At 39.6% G+C, this 17,645-nt stretch overlaps 1 protein-coding gene across 14 annotated transcripts in view; it reads left to right on the top strand.

Annotated features, from left to right (window-relative positions):
* Positions 1-17,117: 17,117 nt before the first annotated feature.
* LIMCH1 (LIM and calponin homology domains 1) overlaps positions 17,118-17,645 on the top strand; it is a 349,568-nt gene continuing 349,040 nt past the window's right edge. For 8 of the 14 annotated variants that reach the window (XM_063108319.1, XM_063108316.1, XM_063108321.1 and 5 more), the window contains exon 1: positions 17,118-17,508. In XM_063108319.1, the coding sequence (XP_062964389.1) occupies positions 17,413-17,508 (96 nt within the window). In that variant the 5' untranslated portion in view covers positions 17,118-17,412. The remainder of the gene's footprint in view (positions 17,509-17,645) is intronic. The other 6 variants (XM_063108322.1, XM_063108325.1, XM_063108328.1 and 3 more) reach the window with 2 other exon arrangements.

The following is a 17,645-nucleotide window of genomic DNA, read 5'->3' on the forward strand; positions in this document are numbered from 1 at the left end:
GTATCTGAGATTTTAAAACTCAGGGCCGGCCCGTGGCTCACTCGGGAGAGTGCGGTGCTGATAACACCAAGGCCTCGGGTTCGGATCCCATATACGGATGGCCGGTTCGCTCACTGGCTGAGCGTGGTGCTGACAACACCAAGTCAAGGGTTAAGATCCCCTTACCGGTCATCTTTAAAAAAAATAAAAATAAAAAAAAAAAAATAAAACTCATGTGCTGGGAAAGATAAGGAGTACTAGAATTTTAGTTCTGCTAAGACTGTCACAAGACAAGGTTATAGTTTTTGCAAAAGAAAATGGATTTTGGATGGGTTTTATTTTGGTTTTGATAGAATGGATCAGTTATTAATATTAAAGTTGGAGAAATGGGTAAGATTTTCTTATAAGAGATAATAGATTTTTGTTATCTGTGTTATCTGGCCTAATAGCTCTTTAACTACTGGTCAAATCCTTTAGTGGGAGAAACAAAGTTGTTGAGGATTAGAATTGTCTCAATTTTGGTTTTACTTTCACGTGTTGACACTGATTAAAACTGTTGCACATTCAGTTTATTTTCTTAAAGTTTGTTATAGAAGCAACCATAGTTCTACAGATCTGTAAATAAATTATATCTAACTGTACATATCCTGGGTTACATTCTTGGGTGGATCATATCAACATCGGCAGAACGTTTAAATAAACATGCTAGAGAAGGTTAAACAGAGGTTAAGCAGTTTATTCTCTCCTTCATACCAAGTTCCTTAGGCGTTTGAATTCACCCTTAAAATTTCTATTTTACTCAACAAAATTTTAAGAACAAAAAATTTCATAATCAATCAATAAAAACTATGAGTATTAATATTCCTTGATATGAAAGCATGTTAATCTTTCACTAATCACACACTCAATCTAAACAAATCCTTTAAAAAAATCACTGTCCCTAAAGTGTCAAAATATAAAAACTGTTTGCTACAGATATTTTCTCTTTATAACATCAACAAGCGATTCAACTTTTAATAAAGTTTGTGGTGGAGTGGGCCTTGGAGAAAAAGGGATTAAAAAGTAAATGGTTAAAACACTGGTTTTCCTTTGTGTTCCCAGCGAGGCTCAGCAGCCCTGACTTCTTTCTGTAACACCTTATCCCTTTGAGCACAGGGATTGAAACATGTCCCGTATTGGGTCAGTCATTGTCTTCTGCCCCTTGGCTTCAGTGATTAGCACAAAATAGACTTATGACCCAAACTGGACCAATTTCAGTCCTTTCCTGGAATTTTTCAGCCAGGGGCTAGAAATCTTTATTTTTCTTCTTTGATCAGGGAGCTTTTGGAATATGAGTCCATCACTATAGGCCACTGTATTCCTCTTTGCATGGAGAATATCCTTTTGGAGTATGAGATAATGAGGACATCAGGCAAATAAAAGGAAAGAGAAACAGAGATGCTGAAATTCTTAGGGGGAGAAAAACTAAGATGGATTCATGGATAAATTGGATAGGTATATGCATAGCTATAGAACAAAGCGAGAATAGTACAATGTTAATGTTAAATCTAGGTAGTGGAAATATGGGCGTAAATTGTACAATTCTTTAAATTCTACTGTGTGTTTAAAAATTATTATAATAAAAAATTGGAAAAAACAGTACGCATTATGATAGTGTAGCTTGACTAGGCATTTGACATAAATTAGGAAGGAAACAGAGGTGGAATTCCTTAAAAATAGCCTGGTCTCAGGTATTGAGTTTTGTAGATCACATTGGTATTACAACCAGGAGCAAGTCTAGCAGTACAGCTTCAAAAAGTGGCCAAACAGGTCACGCTAGTGATAGTCAATGAGCAGCAATTCTTTCTCACTTGAGAAAGCTGTTGCTTTATTCACTGACAGGAATTTTGAAATGCTATTCTCTTTGCCAGGAGGCAAAGTAATGGAAACTGGATGTTTGGGTAGTTGAGGGAAGGTGGAGGTGGGTGAGGTGGGGGAAAAGTCATTTTGTAACTTAATTGAGATAATGCTCTTAAAATTCTTAGCATTTTGCCCGAATAAGTTTTCAAGAAATGTTAGCTATGATTATAATTAGCTTCTTACCTAAGAAGAAAATCATATATAGGTGTAAGTTTGTAGTGGGTGATATGTCCAGGTCCTTACTTCTAATACCTATGAATGTGATCTTATTTGGAGATAGGTTCTTTGTAGATGTAATTGAGTAAAAAGATCTCAAGATGAGATTATCCTGGATTTAGGAAGGGTCCTAACTCAATGACTGGTGTCCTTATAAAGGAAAGGAGAGAGAGACACAGGAAAGGTGGCCATGTAAAGATGGAGGCACAGATTGGAGTTATGCTGCCATAAATCAAGGAAGACTGGGAGCCACTAGAAGCTGAAAGATGCAAAGAAGGACTCTCCCTGAGACTGTCAGAAGAGTGGCCCTTCTGACACTTTGATTTGGACTTCTGGCCTCCAGAACTGGAAAGAATAAATTTTTGTTGTTTTAAGCCTTCAAGTTTGTGGTAATTTGTTACAGCAGCCTTAGGAAATTAATACAAATGCTAAACCAAGGAAAAAGATGTGACACTGTACTATGTGATTTTTTTTACAATGGAATATAGTATGGATCAGACTGGGAATGTCTGGTGGAGACACTGGAGTCTTCTGGAGGGGGCTTCAAGCCTCAAGTCCCTTCTTTGGGGGAGGGGTGGGAGCATAGGAAAGGGAACATGTTCTGCTTTGAAGTTACTGCCTTGTTGTTGACAGTACGTGGGGCGGTCAATTAGGCTGGCCCTGAATAAAAGTAGGAGACCCAGTGGTATAGATAATAATTGTAGTATATTGGATAGAGAGCAGATAAAAATCCCCTTAAGGAAATGCCACTCTATATTTTGTTGCCTAGGCAACACAGGCAAAAGGAAATAAATTATCTGTATTTAAGCTGCTAAGATATTGGCTGTAGTATTCTCAAGATCTCTTGATCCCTGCTGGGAGAAATGGCTTAGTCATTTTTTTTTTTTTTTTTTTTTTAAAGATGACCGGTAAGGGGATCTTCACCCTTGGCTTGGTGTTGTCAACACCACGCTCAGCCAGTGAGTGAACCGGCCATCCCTATATACGATCTGAACCCGTGGCCTTGGTGTTATCAGCACCGCACTCTCCCGAGTGAGCCACAGGCCGGCCCTGGCTCAGTCATTTTTACAGTTAAGTTATTTTCTAGAATGTTGGAAAAAGTGCCTATGTGATGTAGGCAGGACCAGTGTCAGTGTTTGAACTTATGATATGAGTTACAGGTGCCTTTCCATTTCCAATCCTTGAAATTCATTCATGGTCATGGTATGTTTCAGCAGTCCTCAAGTACTTCCTATTTTTTAAATAAAATAACAGGAAACAGAGAAGTCAAATAGAAACAATTTAAATGAGTCACTATCATGTCAACCAAAGATTGTCATTGTTAACACTGGTGTGTATCCTCACAGAATTTTACTATGCAAGTGTAAATATGTAGTTACAATAATTTGATCATAATGTACATACTATTTGGAAATTTGCTTTTCTCCCCTTTATGTATTACAAGCATTGGATATATTAGTAAGCATAAAACTACCTCAATCATTTTTAATGGCTATATAGTGTTCCATTTAAATAATTTATTTAATAAATCCCTTGCTTTGGATAAGCAACACTGAAATAAGTATTTTTTATATAAAAATGTTTAGTGTACCTTCATTGATTTCTTTAGAATTGGTGCCAAAATGGCCTCAAAAGCATTTATACTGGTTTATTCTCCCACCAACAGTATTTGTGAATGCCTATTTCCCTATAATTTCACAGACTGGTAATTATCAACCTATTTAATGTTTGTCAATCTCTTAGACAAAACAAATGGAATTTTTTGGGGGGGGGGTAGCGGTGGCTGGCTGGTATGGGGATCCGAACCCTTGACCTTGGAGTAATAATATGGGGCTCTAACCAACTGAGCTAACTGTCAGCCTTTGGAATTTTGTTATAATTTGTACTTGTGATTGTTCATAATTTCTAGAAGATTATACGATACTTGCTTCAACTCAGGTGTACAGAAGACACTATCAGTGTTCCTGTACTTAACCTATTTTCTTGGCCTTTGAGTCCTCACCCCTCTGGGGAGATGCAAACTTAATCTCAGACACACATACTTTTCTCTGGGATCATAGCCAAATTCCAATGGACTAATGTTAAGGCATTGGGTATGAGTATTGGTGTGTGTGTGGTGGGGAATCCAACTGACTGGCTATGTCACCCTTTCCATACTGGTATCTACTGAAGTGAGGTGGCTATCTATCTATTTGGTCCTTGGTCATCATCCCCGCAAGATAAGGGCCAAGAAGATGTCCCTTATTTCTGACCATGAGGGTCTTTCTGTTCTGACAGCTCACTTCACCATTTCTGAGGCCCCCTTTGGGGCATAAGCATCATTCTGCTGCCCTATGACAGTGTGGCACTTGGAAGGGATTATGAGGCTGTCAAAGATTCCATCTGCCAAGATTCACCATCACTTCCCTATGGCAGTCAATACAGAACACTGAACTGTTCAAATGCAGGAAAGGGCAAAGAGAAAGAAAATACCAGTTGAAAATATCTGCTGGTATTTCAGAGCACTTTATTGGCCAATTGTACTAATCCTTTCATGAAATTCCTGTTCTTGTTCTTTGCTCATGCCAACTACTTTCAGTTTTCATACTCACTCGTACTTCCAAATGTCTCTCTGAATACTTTTTCTTCTGGTTAACGTCTGTTTCAACTCTATGTATTATCACAGTTCTATTTCCCTCCATAACACACACCATGGTATATTGTAATTGCATATTTATTAGTTTGTGAGCAATGTAGGCAATAAAACCTGCTAAAACAATTGTCATTGTCGTTGAAATTCTATACTCCTTGGAGTTAAGGAATATGTCATATCCTAAAACATGTTTAAAAATCTAGAAATAATTCAAACTCTTGATAAATATGCAAATAAAATGAGGATAAATAAGCAGTAGTGGCTTAATGGGCAGGTTCCAGAATCAGACAGAATTGAGTGCAGCTGGAGTTTATTTACCAGCTATATGACTGGGCAATTTACCGATCCTCCTAAGCCTCAGTTTTCTCATCTGTAAAATGGGGAGCATTATAATGACTGATAGGTAGTTGCTATAAAGCACAGTAACTGACACATAGGAAGCTAACAGCAAGTATAGGTGATTATTATTCATAAATATTATTAGGTGGAGTACAGAAACCAATATGTCTATATAGTTTTCTACTTTGCTGATCCTTGATGAAAAACACTGCAAGTTACTTAAATCAAGTAATTCATGTTAGATATTTGATGCTGGAGAAGCAAACAAAATTGATTAATATTTATTTTGCTACTCTGTGTGTTAGGCTGGTAAAAATATTGTATTACTGTGACCTAATATGTGTTTGAGTTCTCCAGTTTTTGTATTACTCTTTAGGAAATGAGCATTACATGAATTTAAGTCAGGAATTGTGATTGCAAATGTCATAGAGACCAAGCAGCTACCACCAATGAATGAAGCAGGTGAATGTAACTGGGTAAGGAGTGACAGGGATTGTGGCAAATGGGGGAGCCACACCCCTTTCCCAGGAAGCAGCTGCTACTGAGCTCTGGCTCCCATAATGCAGGCGTGCAGAGCCAGCCACATCTTCAAGTTTTCAAGAGAAGGTGGAATCTAGAGGTTTTTTATTTTTTAATGAAGTTTCCTAATTTCTAGAAGTTGTCAATAACTAATTCAAGCATTGTTTTAAAACACTATGTAGGCCAAAAAACCATGTCTACATGCTAGAGCTGAATCATGGGTCCCCAGCCTGTGGTCTTTGATTGGAGATGTCATTAACATTTTCTAGAAGCATGTAGAAATTTGGTCAGTTTTAGAGTTGAAGGATGATAAAACATTACACAAACTTTGTCCAAACGTAATGTGAACTATTTTTAATATCTAGTCAATTTGCATTAAACATCGGCTAATTTTTAAAAAGATCTCACACAGTCTGTTTTAACTCCTTTCATCCTTCAACTAATTCGGTATTGAGGTTCAGCTGGATATATTTTCAATGTTGACCTCCTGAGGAAAAAGCCCAGGGAGTTCCTGAATAAATCTCACTTTCTTAACAAGCCTCTGCATGATATTAGCTGGAGAAAGTCCTGTAGCTCAACAGGCAGATGGCAGTAAGAAATTAACTTGAACTTCAGCAAGGCTGCGGTTTCCATGGGAACAGAGGAAGCAGCCGTGCTGCCTGGCATTTGAACTGAATAGGAAACAGGCTCTCTGTCAGCATAGTTTTAGAAATAACTGCATTATTCCACCACTCTTCCTGTGTATATTTAGTTTTTCCCTCGTAAAAGCTTTAACTTTAGTTAATAACAGGATAATAAATGATGCTTCGTTGCATGCTTCAACAGGTTAAAGTGTCTGTGAGTATCAGATTTGAGAGAGAATGTGTAGGCATTTCTAATTCCTGAAATCCGAAAATCATTAATAAGCTTTAGTAGTCTCCATCACAAAAACGATATTATTTACAAAGCCATAACATGCAGAAAATCATTCTTTTAATTTTTGCTTGTTATAAGAATAGACATTCAAATAAATTTGATTTTTCTGTCAATTTGGGTTTTTTTTAAAGCATAAAATGTATCACTAATAAATATTTTGTCTGAACTTCCAGGCACTCAATGAACGTGTGAGAAATAAGCCACTCTAGAGAGCACTGTGTTTTTCTGAATTAATGATTAAAAGAGTTGATCTCACTTTTGTCTGTCACCCAGATTAAGGAGAAAGCAAAGGAAGCTTTAGCTTCATATCTCCTCGCTTGAACTGGCCTCTTCCAAGGCCCTGATTAGACCCTTCAGATTGTTCACATGGACATATATTTTTGGAAATTTTTTGTAAATTTGTAAAAGATATTCTTTTTCTAAAAAAAAGGATGACCAGTAATTGTTGTTGTCAGCACCACGCTCTCCCAAGTGAGCTAACCGGCCATCCCTATACAGGGATCCGAACCTGTGGCCTTGGTGTTATCAGCACCACATTCTCCCAAGTGAGCCACAGACCGGCCCTTATAAAAGATATTCTAACTGCAATTGGTTAAGGCTGTTGTCTCTTTCCACTCAGACTTCCCCTCCATCACAATTCCCCTCCTGTTGGGTGGTGTGATAAAATGGCTGCAGATATTTTGGGGATCTGGGTAAGGGACAGTTGAGGTGGAGATACATTAAGTACGGATTTAGTGGGATGTATTTATGTGGGTCACAGTTTCGTGTATGGGTATATTATTGTCAGCTGTCCTGGTGTAGGATTAACTTCTAGTAATATTCTTACTGCCCACTATGCTGATCCCTCAGGACTGTGACACAAAGGTGCTGGGCTGGAGAGGAGGTGGAGATATGTTTATGTCCTACGGTGCCTGACACGTAGTGCCTGGGGTGCGAGTGTGGAGGAGAAACAAGGTTGAAATGGGGCCAGGAGCTAGTCTGTGGGAAACTCTTCCCATCATCCGACATGCAAAATCATAAATGGAGGATCTGGTTCTCAGTGAGCCCTAGTCAAAATAGAAGTTCTTGCCTACCAAAAATAGTCTTGATAATGCAGCATGTATAATTACAAACATACTTCATATTTTTTCTGGGAATTATATGATACAGAATTTATCGGAATTCCTAGGATTAAATTTCCAGCTGAATTAATATAAGACACAGTAGTCTCCCCTTATCCATGGTTTTGCTTTCTGAGGTCTCAGTTACCTATCATCAACTGTGGTCTGAAAATAGATGAGTACAGTACAATATGACATTTTGAGAGAGAGAGACCACAATGATAAAACTTTTATTATAGTACATTGTTATAGTTGCTCTATTTTATTATTATTGTTGTTAATCTCTTACTTTGCCTAATTTATAAATTTTTCCTAATTTATATATGGAAAACCATAGTATATATAGGGTTTAGTACTATCTGTGGTTTCAGGCATCCACTGGGGGTCTTGGAACATATACCCCGAGGATAAGGGGGCTCTGCTGTCTTTACAATGACAAAGGTAACATAAACCTCACTATATAACTACCACAAGAACAATGATGACAGACTGGTTACATGAGAACTGTTGATTCAAAGAGCACTTAAGTTGGGTCACTACGACAGGAAACTTGAAGGCCCTGAAATCTTATAGCTCATATAAAAAAACTTAATAGGTTTCCTCAAATTTGACGACAATCTTAAAAATTTACAGCAATCATCAGCAATTGCTATGGTCTACATGTTTGTGTCCCCTCAAAATTCATATGTTGAAACTTAATCCCTAATGTGGTAGTATTAAGAGATGGTGCCTTTGGAAGGTGGTTAGGTTATGAGGGCTTTGTGCTCATGAATGGGACTAGTGACCTTAAAAGAGGCCTTAGGGAGCTTGTTTGCCCCTTCTGCCATGTGAGGCATAGATGGTGCCATCTTGAGAAAACGGTCCTTACCAGACACTGAATCTGCTGGTGCTTGATTTTGGACTTCCCAGCATAAGAAACCCAGTCTAATTAAGGTATTTTGTTATAGTAGCCCAAATGGAGTAAGACAACAATGAACTGTGAAGCTGAACGAAATTTTTTGAAACATCAGTAACAAAGATCAAGATTTTAATATTGCCATGGGCCAGCAATTCTTAACATTGTTAATGGTAAAATACTCCTCTCCTACAAAATCTTCTGTTGGTGTAAGTTCAAAACAATTACCACTGTTACTGTTGAGTTTTTATAACACAATATAGGTGTAAGGTTTATATATATAAATTAGCCAATGTTATATTACTTATCCTTTAGTAAGCATCGTATTCCACAAAGGAGTTAAGTTTGTAATAAACTCCCGGTTATATGGTCAACCCTAGAAGCATGTTGATTCAGCTACTCATGTTTTTTGAGAGTGAGTTCATAGTGGTTCAGAATCCCTCCAGTTTGCTTCAAACACAGATTATGTCTCCAACCCCAGTGATAATACATACCTTGCATTTAAACAGTAGATTCTGGGCTGGACAGTTAGCTCACTTGGGAGAGCCCTCGTGCTGATAACCCCAAGGTCAGGGGCTCAGATCTCCTGACCTGCTAGCCTTCAAAAAAAAAAAAAAAAAAAAAAGAATGACTCTCTCAACCTCCCCAAAAGCAAATGCACAGTAGTTTCTTAATAAACAATGATAGCACAGTGATTGTAAAAATGGAGAAACAGAACTTGAATTATTCCAATTCTGTTTTTCTTAGGGAAAAGCAACCTCTGAAGTTTGCAGAGTTTACTTTTTAGAAGCAATTTTTCATGAGCTTTTTCTCCTTTAAAAATATATTTTTGTAGATAAAAAAATTAATCCATGACTTTTGTCCTTTTTCAATTACAATGTATATTATAATTTTTATTATTTTAACTTTTTGGAATGAGTTTATAGATAAAGTTTAATAAAGAAAATTTAGTGAAGACAAGTTTCAATTTACCATATTAGGGACAAGACTGACTAATCTCTCTCTCTTCTCTCTATAGAAAAAGATCATACAAAATACTATCATATGAAGAGGTGATCAGAAAGGATGCAGCCCAAAAAAAGGTAGGAAAAAAGCACTATAGAGATGTGTCAGACAGTTAATTAACAAAAATAATGTTACTCTTCTGGATTTTATAATGGCTGTGGTATTTAATAGCTTCCTAAAACTTGTAATTTGTTTAATTTCTTTTATCTTTCTAAATATTTACTTTCGAACCTAATTTTGTCTTTGTAATTTGTAAAAGCTTCAGACCCAGTAAAACTCAGATCTACCCTTGCTTTAATTCCTTCTATAACAGCAAAGTCAGTTTTTTAAAGGTAGACTGTTCAGAGAACAAAATATATGAATCTTATGTGTACAGCTCACTAATTTTTACCTATTTAAAAAACCCTGTAACCACCACTCATGGAGATGCAAAACGTTTTCATCACCAAAGAAAAAACAAATTTAAAATCTATAATATACTTAAGTTTAAGAAGTTAATATATCCACAAAACAAGAACAGTTTGCTGAGAAAAAGCAACACTCAAGGAACAGAGCAAACCCTTGGAGATAAAATTATAGTTACTTAAATAAAAAATTCCATAGAAAGATTAGAAAATAAGGTTAAGGAAGTCACTCAGAATATCAAACAGAAAGAAAAAAGATGGAAAATGTGAGAGAAAGATGAGACATAGAGAAAAACTGAGAGGAGCAACTTCAACAAATAGGAGTCCTAGAAGAAAGAACATGCAAGGGAGGAAACTTTGAAAGAAGTGAGAATTTTTAGATCTGAAGAATGACGTGACTCTTTGGATTTTAGAGGGCTGCTCAGTGCCCAGAAAATATATGTCAGAAGTGTTATTTCTGAACTATTTCAGAGGGCTGCTCAGTGCCCAGAAAACGGATAGTTCAGAAGGATAATTTCACTTGCATTTCTCTTATGAAATTTTCTTAAAGTTTTGTGAAACAAATGCAACTGGAAAATCAAAAAGATTAAAAATATTGTTAAATTATATATATATATATATGTTAGGAGTGTATTCGGCCTTCACTATAGATTGGTTCAAACTGCTTGTTCCAGATTACACGTGGCCATTGTCATTCATTCCTTCATTCATCCATCTATCCATTTAGCACTTATTTGGTGCAAAGCCTTGGGAGTGTCAATCTCCAAGAGAAGGAGTGATTCATACTGTACATCTAAGCACATACAGTCTTGTATGTTAAGGTAGGGGTAGAAACAAGCAGACATCTCAGTATTTCTCTTTGTTGTTAAACTATGTCTCCTTTTAATAAATATCCTGGACTCATTGTGCTTTCTGGATCTAATGATTCATGTATTTCATCAATTCTAAGACATTCCAGATATTATCTTTCCGAATATTGCCCCACCCATGTTCTCCATTCTCTCTTTCTCTAATTCTTAGTAATTGTTTTGTGGGATCTTCATATTCTCTTAACTTTCTTTAATGTTTTTTTTCCTATGCTTTATTCCGTATAATTTCCAAAGATCTATCTTTCAGTTCACAAATTCTTTCTTCGCCTGTGTCTAACCAGTACTTTAACCCATCCTTTGAGCTTTAGATTTATGACTATATATTTCATTTGTAGTTGTTCTTGTCATATACTTCATATCTATATCCTTTTTATTGTGTCTTGTGTGTTTATATTTTTGATTCATTATTGTATGTCTTTAATCATTTTAAAATTTATTTTATAACCTTTATCTGATAGCTCTTTAAATGAATTTCTGGGGAGCCTAATTTGGTTCTTTGTTGTATCTCTTGAATTTTGTTTAGGTTGCATTGTTTTCTCATCCATTTTGTACTTTTGGATTATAATAAACTCATCTTCAGCAAGGTTTGTCTGGGGGAATTCTGTGAAGCTTGGATTGAGGGTATGTCTTCCAAATTTACATTTGCTTCTTCTTGGTGCCCTAGAGATCCTAGACCAAATTCTAAGTTGATTTCTTAGCTTGGGGGGCCCTGGATCATGTATATTTTGTTCATAAAGAGAATTAGGCTTATGTTTACATTCTCAAGGGAAGTTCATTCCACCCTCATGCCCCTGCCCCACACATACCCAGAGCTGAGGTCAAGACAAAGAAGCTTCCTTATTTTCTCCCTTTGTGGTGGTAGTGGAATATTTTCTGGCCCATTCTTTCTCTGTGGGAGTAGTGTGTGTATGTAGGTGGGGAGATGCTGCTTAGTTCCAATTCTCCACATGGCCCAGGCACAGGGCTTCAACTTCTGGTAGAAAAGCCCTAGATTTCTGAGTCCAGAAGCCACCTTTCACTACGCCTCTCCACAGGGTAGTCAAAGGTCAATTTACTTTTAACAGTCAGCTCACTGCTCTGGCTTTATGTTTCCTCCCCATTTTGTCTCCTGGGGATTTCTGTGCATTTTTTTTGGAGCTCAACTATGCATGTAAAGAATATTATTTACATTTTGTCTGGCATTTATACGAGTTTTGCACTAGAAAAGTTATTAAGTCTGTCATAGAGTACAAATTAACACTGTTATTCACATTGCTTTTAAATAGCTCAAAAAATCAAAGCAATTATGAATTCAGAGTATTTTTTAAAACCTTCCTAAAGATTGTCATACCTACTTTGTCATGTTGAGATCTCTATGTTATGGGAACACAGAAGGAGAAGGGACTAATATTGACTACCTGGTGGCTAAGGAAGTCTTCATCAAAAAGGTGACATTTAAGCCAGATCTTGGAGATGAGAAGTTTAGTAAACACTTATTTACTTCCAACTTTAAGTCTTTAAAGTATCATACATGATGCAATTTAGAGTTAGTCTTTGTCCAATTGATTTACCTCCTTTTATATGTTAATATATTAATAAAATTGATCATTTTATGTATTAATAAGTATGCATATTTTCATATATAATGTCATCAATGTTATTATTAACCACTGACATCTAAGTGTTGGGCAAGGAAATAAGTTTTATTAATAAAACTAAGACTCAGAGAGTTTAAACAACATTTTCATTCATGTAACATAATGAGCGACAGGGCTGGATTCAAACTTAAGTGTGGCAAACGATGAAATGTGCCCCTCAGGGAGTGTAACTGACCAAGGCCCCAGCTGTTGTGCTCTGAAATCCATTGCTATGTTTTGCACTGAGCCCACTGGACTGCTCCCAGCCAGTTATGGAAAATGGCAGGGCTGTTCCTGGGAGGCCTTGGCCTCCTCTGGCATCTGACCTTGTCTCAAGGACCTCCTGATAGCCTTGCTGAACTTTCTTTGGACTGAATGGCAACCTAAGGAGACTTCAACTTCCTTCCTTCTCTTCAGATTAGATTTGCATTGTATACTCATTGCATTGCATTTCTAGAATCTTCCAGCTCCCTCTGCATTTTCTCTCACAGTCATTTCCCTAATAAGATCTTTGCATCTTTAATTCCATCTTGGTGTCTGCTTCTCAGAAGACCCAGACTATCATACTGTTTGACCTCCAAACCCATGCTCTTAAGAAAATTAACTAAAAATAGATCAAAAGCTTAAATGTCAGAGCTAAAACTATAAAATTCTTAGAAGGAAACAGCATGAATCTTTGTGATCTTGAGTTAGTCAATGCTTTCTTAGATATGACACCAAAAGCATGAGCAACGAAAGAAAAAATAGATAAATTAGACTTCGTCAAAATTAAAAACTTTTGTGCTTCAAAGGACATCATCAAGGAAGTGAAAAGTCAATATACAGCATGGGAGAAAATATTTGCAAATCAGATATGTGATAAGGAGCTTGTGTCTAGAATACATTCAGAAATCTTATAACTCAATAATAAGAAGAGAAATAACACAATTAAAAAATGGGTAAAGGATCTGAACAGATATTTCTCCCAGGATGTACAAATGGCCAATATTCACATGAAAAGATTCTCAGCATCATTAGCTACCAGGGGAATGCAAATTAAAACCACAATTGGATACCATACTAGAATGGCTATAATCAAAAAGTTGGACAACAACTAGTGTTGGTAAGGATGTGGAGAAATTAGAAACCTCATCACTGCTGGTGGAAATGTAAAATGGTGCAGCTGCTGAGGAAAACTCTCTGATAGTTTATCAAAAGGTTAAACAGAGTGTTATCATATGACCCAGCAATTTCTCTCCTTGATATATACCCAAAAGAAATGAAAATATATGTACACACAAAAACTTGAACATGAAAGTTTATAGCAGCATTATGCATAATAACTAAAAAGTGGAAACAACCCAAATGTCCATCATGTGGACATACAAATGAGGACATACTATACAATGGCATAGTATTTGGCAATAAAAAGGAATGAAATACTGATACCTGCCTGCAACATGGATGAGCCTTAAAAACTTATGCTATGTGAAAGAAACCATACATAAGGACCACATATTATATAATTACATTTTTATGAAATGTCCAAATTAGGCAAATTTATGGAGACAGAAAGTAGATTAATGGTTGCCATAGCTCAAGGGTCTGGGGATATGACTACTAATTGGTATGAGCTTCTTGGGTTTTGTTTTTTTGGAAAGGTGAAAATGTTCCAAAATCAAGTGTGGTGATGGTTGCACAACTTTATGATTATGCTAAAAAATCATTGAATTATATACTTTAAGTATATGGATTGTATGGTATGTAAGCTATATCTCAATAAAGCTGTTACAAAACAACAACAAAACAACCCATACTCTTTGAATACACTTTCTATGTCCCTCATTTGGCATTTATCATATAGTCCCTTGCCTTATGGTTATTTTTTTTTCCAGTTAAAATGTTACTTCATGCCCCTCAAATAGTGGTCTCTGAATTGTGGGGTTTCTTCCAGATTTGTTTTCTTTACTATATTTTCCAAATTTTCTCCAATGGGTATATATTACTTTCATATTTGAAAGAACTACATCATATAGAAGTAAAAATGTCATTTCACTAACAAAATTATTAGCTTCTAAAGGGCCCAGCTGTGTCCCTTGCAGGTTCTTCTAGTACAGTATCTTACACATAGTAGGTGCTTAGCAACAATTTGTAGATATTATTTGAACTTTATTATGGTTGAACTTTATTATGGCTGTAAGTCTTTGGTAGACTATGTAAATTTGTTATTGGTAAAAGTTTAGGAAAAGTGGATGTTACTTTATGATTATAAACCTTATAAAATGTAAAAAGTATTTTCACTGAAAGAAAAAAAATGTGTTTTAGTTTGAATGCCAATTTCGATACCAGATTTTTAGAGATATGGTAGACTTAATTTTAATGCTTATTTTCAAATGGCTTCAGACATGCCATCTAGGTCTGCCAGCTTCCTCTCCTCCCACTTACTACATGCAGTGGAACCTGCCCAAAGTGGCATCTCATGTTACTGTGCTGGAGTCATCTTGTGAAATCTCTGCTATGTTTCTTCATAAAGATAAGATCATCGTCTAAGTACGTTTCATTAGTCCTTTCCCTCCTCTGGCCTTCTTTATCTCTTCTTTGTCCACTTCTACTCCCTCCCCTCTTTTGTGGACTGCTGGGTGGAAGGGATGGTGAGCTGGCTTGTACTGAGCACTAACTATTTGCTAGGCCCAGCATTGGTCCTTTCACATTCAGTCACTGTGGTTGCTCCTCACAGTGATTCTGCCAGCTGGCCATTTCAACCTCATTTGAGATGAGGAAACTGAGGCACAAGTTGTAAGTGGCAGAGTCTAGATAAGATGGGTAAGGCAGCTTGGTGTGTGGTTATGGGCAGGTCTGGCACCAGGTTGTCTGGGCTTGAATCCGGGCTTCCCTGCCCACCAGCTCGGTCCTCTGGCTTCTTCATAGGAAAAGTACTAGTCCTATCTTACATTGCTGGAATGAGGGCTGACTCTATTATTTGTAATGTACTTAGTGCCTGGCACAGCACAAGTGCCATATAAGAGTTTTTGAAATAAATAAACTAAAGCCCGTCCGACTACAAAGCAAGTAATGGTGGAATTTCAGGTCTGCTTTTTGTTCCATTCCCCTATTACAGCCCCAGAATTGGACAAAGACTAAACTCAGACTCTGAATAGGGAATGGAGATCTAGCTCCCGTGGAGCTTCTGCCACTGTCAGAACCCTCTTGCCAGCAGCCATTCTAAGGAGGTGAATCCATCTGCTTCAGGTCAGCCAGGAGTACAGAGCTCTGCGTACCCAGCTCTGGGCTCACCCGGTCCAGAGTTCCCTAGTGGCCTACTGGTGGATACCCATGAGACAAATCTAAATGGTGGTGCACCCCCTCTCTCACCAGATCTGGCCTGCCTCTCCCAGCCTATCATTCCCACCTGTTTTTTTCCCACCGCACCCCCAGTCACGCTGGCCCTCTGTGGGTTCCTCCACCCCCCACCAAGCTCATTCCTACCTCAAGGCCTTGGCATCCATCAGGAAATGTTTTCCCCAGATGGTTGCACAGTTCACATCTCTCATATTCACATCCCTTCCTCATGCCATCTCCTCTGAAAAACCTCCCTCGAGCATCCTTTGTGTTCTCATGCAAAAGAGAAGGCATTCTTAAATGGGGGTAGCTGAGGAGAGTTTAAGGGGCTATGAGAAGGAAGGAGGGGCTGGCTGGTTAGCTTACTAGGGAGAGCATGGTGCTGATAACACCAAGGCTAAGGGTTCAGATTCCCACCTAGGCCCCCCCGCCAAAAAAAGAAAAGAAGAAGAAAAGGAAAGAAGAAAGTGGACAGCATGGAGAAACCAGAATGGAAGAACAGGATGGGGAAATCTTTACCATCCCTAGGGCTGAGGGGTGGGCAGGAGGAGGCAGGGAAACCTCAGGGAATCCGAGGAGAGTAGCTGTAGGGGAGGGCCCCAGCCAGAGCTGCAGACTTCAGCAGAGTGGTGCAGCCAACCTCTCAGACCCTTGCAGGAAGGAACGGGATAAATACCCTGTCTCCTCCAGTCCTCTGGCCTCCTTCCTGCCCCCATTATGGAACCAGGACACACAGGTCAGCCTCCCAGGCAAGAGGAGAAGCTATCGGAAATTAGCCAGCACTTTCCCTTCCTACTCATTGTTTATCTTCTTAACAGACAACACTCTTCATAATTATCTTCTTTTGATTTACATGTTTATTGTCTGTCCCATCCCCATTCCCTCTAGGATGTAAATTTCTTGAGGGGCAAGGACTTCGCGTATTTTCTTTCTTTTTGCATCTCTGGGTCCTCGGCGCCTAGTTCAGTGCCAGGCGCACAGTAGGTGCACAATAAATATCGGTTGAACGAAATCAACAGACTAGGACACAAGTAGCTTGCCTGGAGGGAAGAAAGCTCATCACAGTCGGGTTTTTTTGTTTGTTTTGTCCTTACACAAAGATCAGGTGGCTGAACACTTCCTGGCGCCTGGTCAGGGGCTGTCCCTCTTGCCCCCACCTCTGAGGCCGCAGGGACTGCAGATGTGGCACGGCCAGTGCCCGCCCGTCGTCCGGCCCCGCTGCCGCAGCGCGGGCTCCCCCCGGGCCGCGTGCGCCCCGCTCCACGCGCATCTCGCAGGTGCGGCCGGCCCCGCCCTCCCTTCGGCAGCCGGGGACGTGCGGGGCGGCCCGCCGAGTCCCTCTCCCGGGCCGAGTGTGAGCCGGGAGGGAGACACCCAGCGCTCACCGCAGGGTATATTTAGCTGGTCGCTGAGCCCCCCACCCCCACCCCGGGGGCGGAGCGGCCAGACACGGCGGGCAGGAGAGGGAGCTCCCGACACCTCCGCTCTCGCTCCCGCCGGGCACCCTGCACGGCCGAGCCGGGGCGGCGCTGGGAACAGCTGCCGCGGGGCCCTCCAGCAGCGCGCGGCTCTCCTCCGGGACCTGCGCCGGGCGGGGGAGGGGACGGCGGGAGGCGGGGAGGGGCGGGGAGCGCGCTCCTGCGGCGGCGGCGGCGGCCGTCCTCATCCCGGCTGCCCAGCGCTCGAGTGGACGCGGGGCTTCGCAGATGGCTTGTCCCGCACTCGGTCTGGAAGCTCTTCCGCCCCTGCAGCCCGAGCCGCCCCCCGAGCCCGCTTTCTCCGAGGCGCAGAAGTGGATCGAGGTAGGTGCCGGTGGCTGGCGGGCGGCCTTGCAGCGGCGCCGGGAGCCACTGACCCGCGCACGCTCGGACAGCAGGTCCAGAACCGCCTGCCCCCACTGTCTTTTGCCAGCTGCTCCAGGTCACCCGCCAGGGCCTCG

The sequence above is a fragment of the Cynocephalus volans genome, chromosome 9 (genome assembly GCF_027409185.1).
Source record: "Cynocephalus volans isolate mCynVol1 chromosome 9, mCynVol1.pri, whole genome shotgun sequence".
In the NCBI taxonomy this organism is placed as follows: Eukaryota; Metazoa; Chordata; class Mammalia; order Dermoptera; family Cynocephalidae; genus Cynocephalus; species Cynocephalus volans.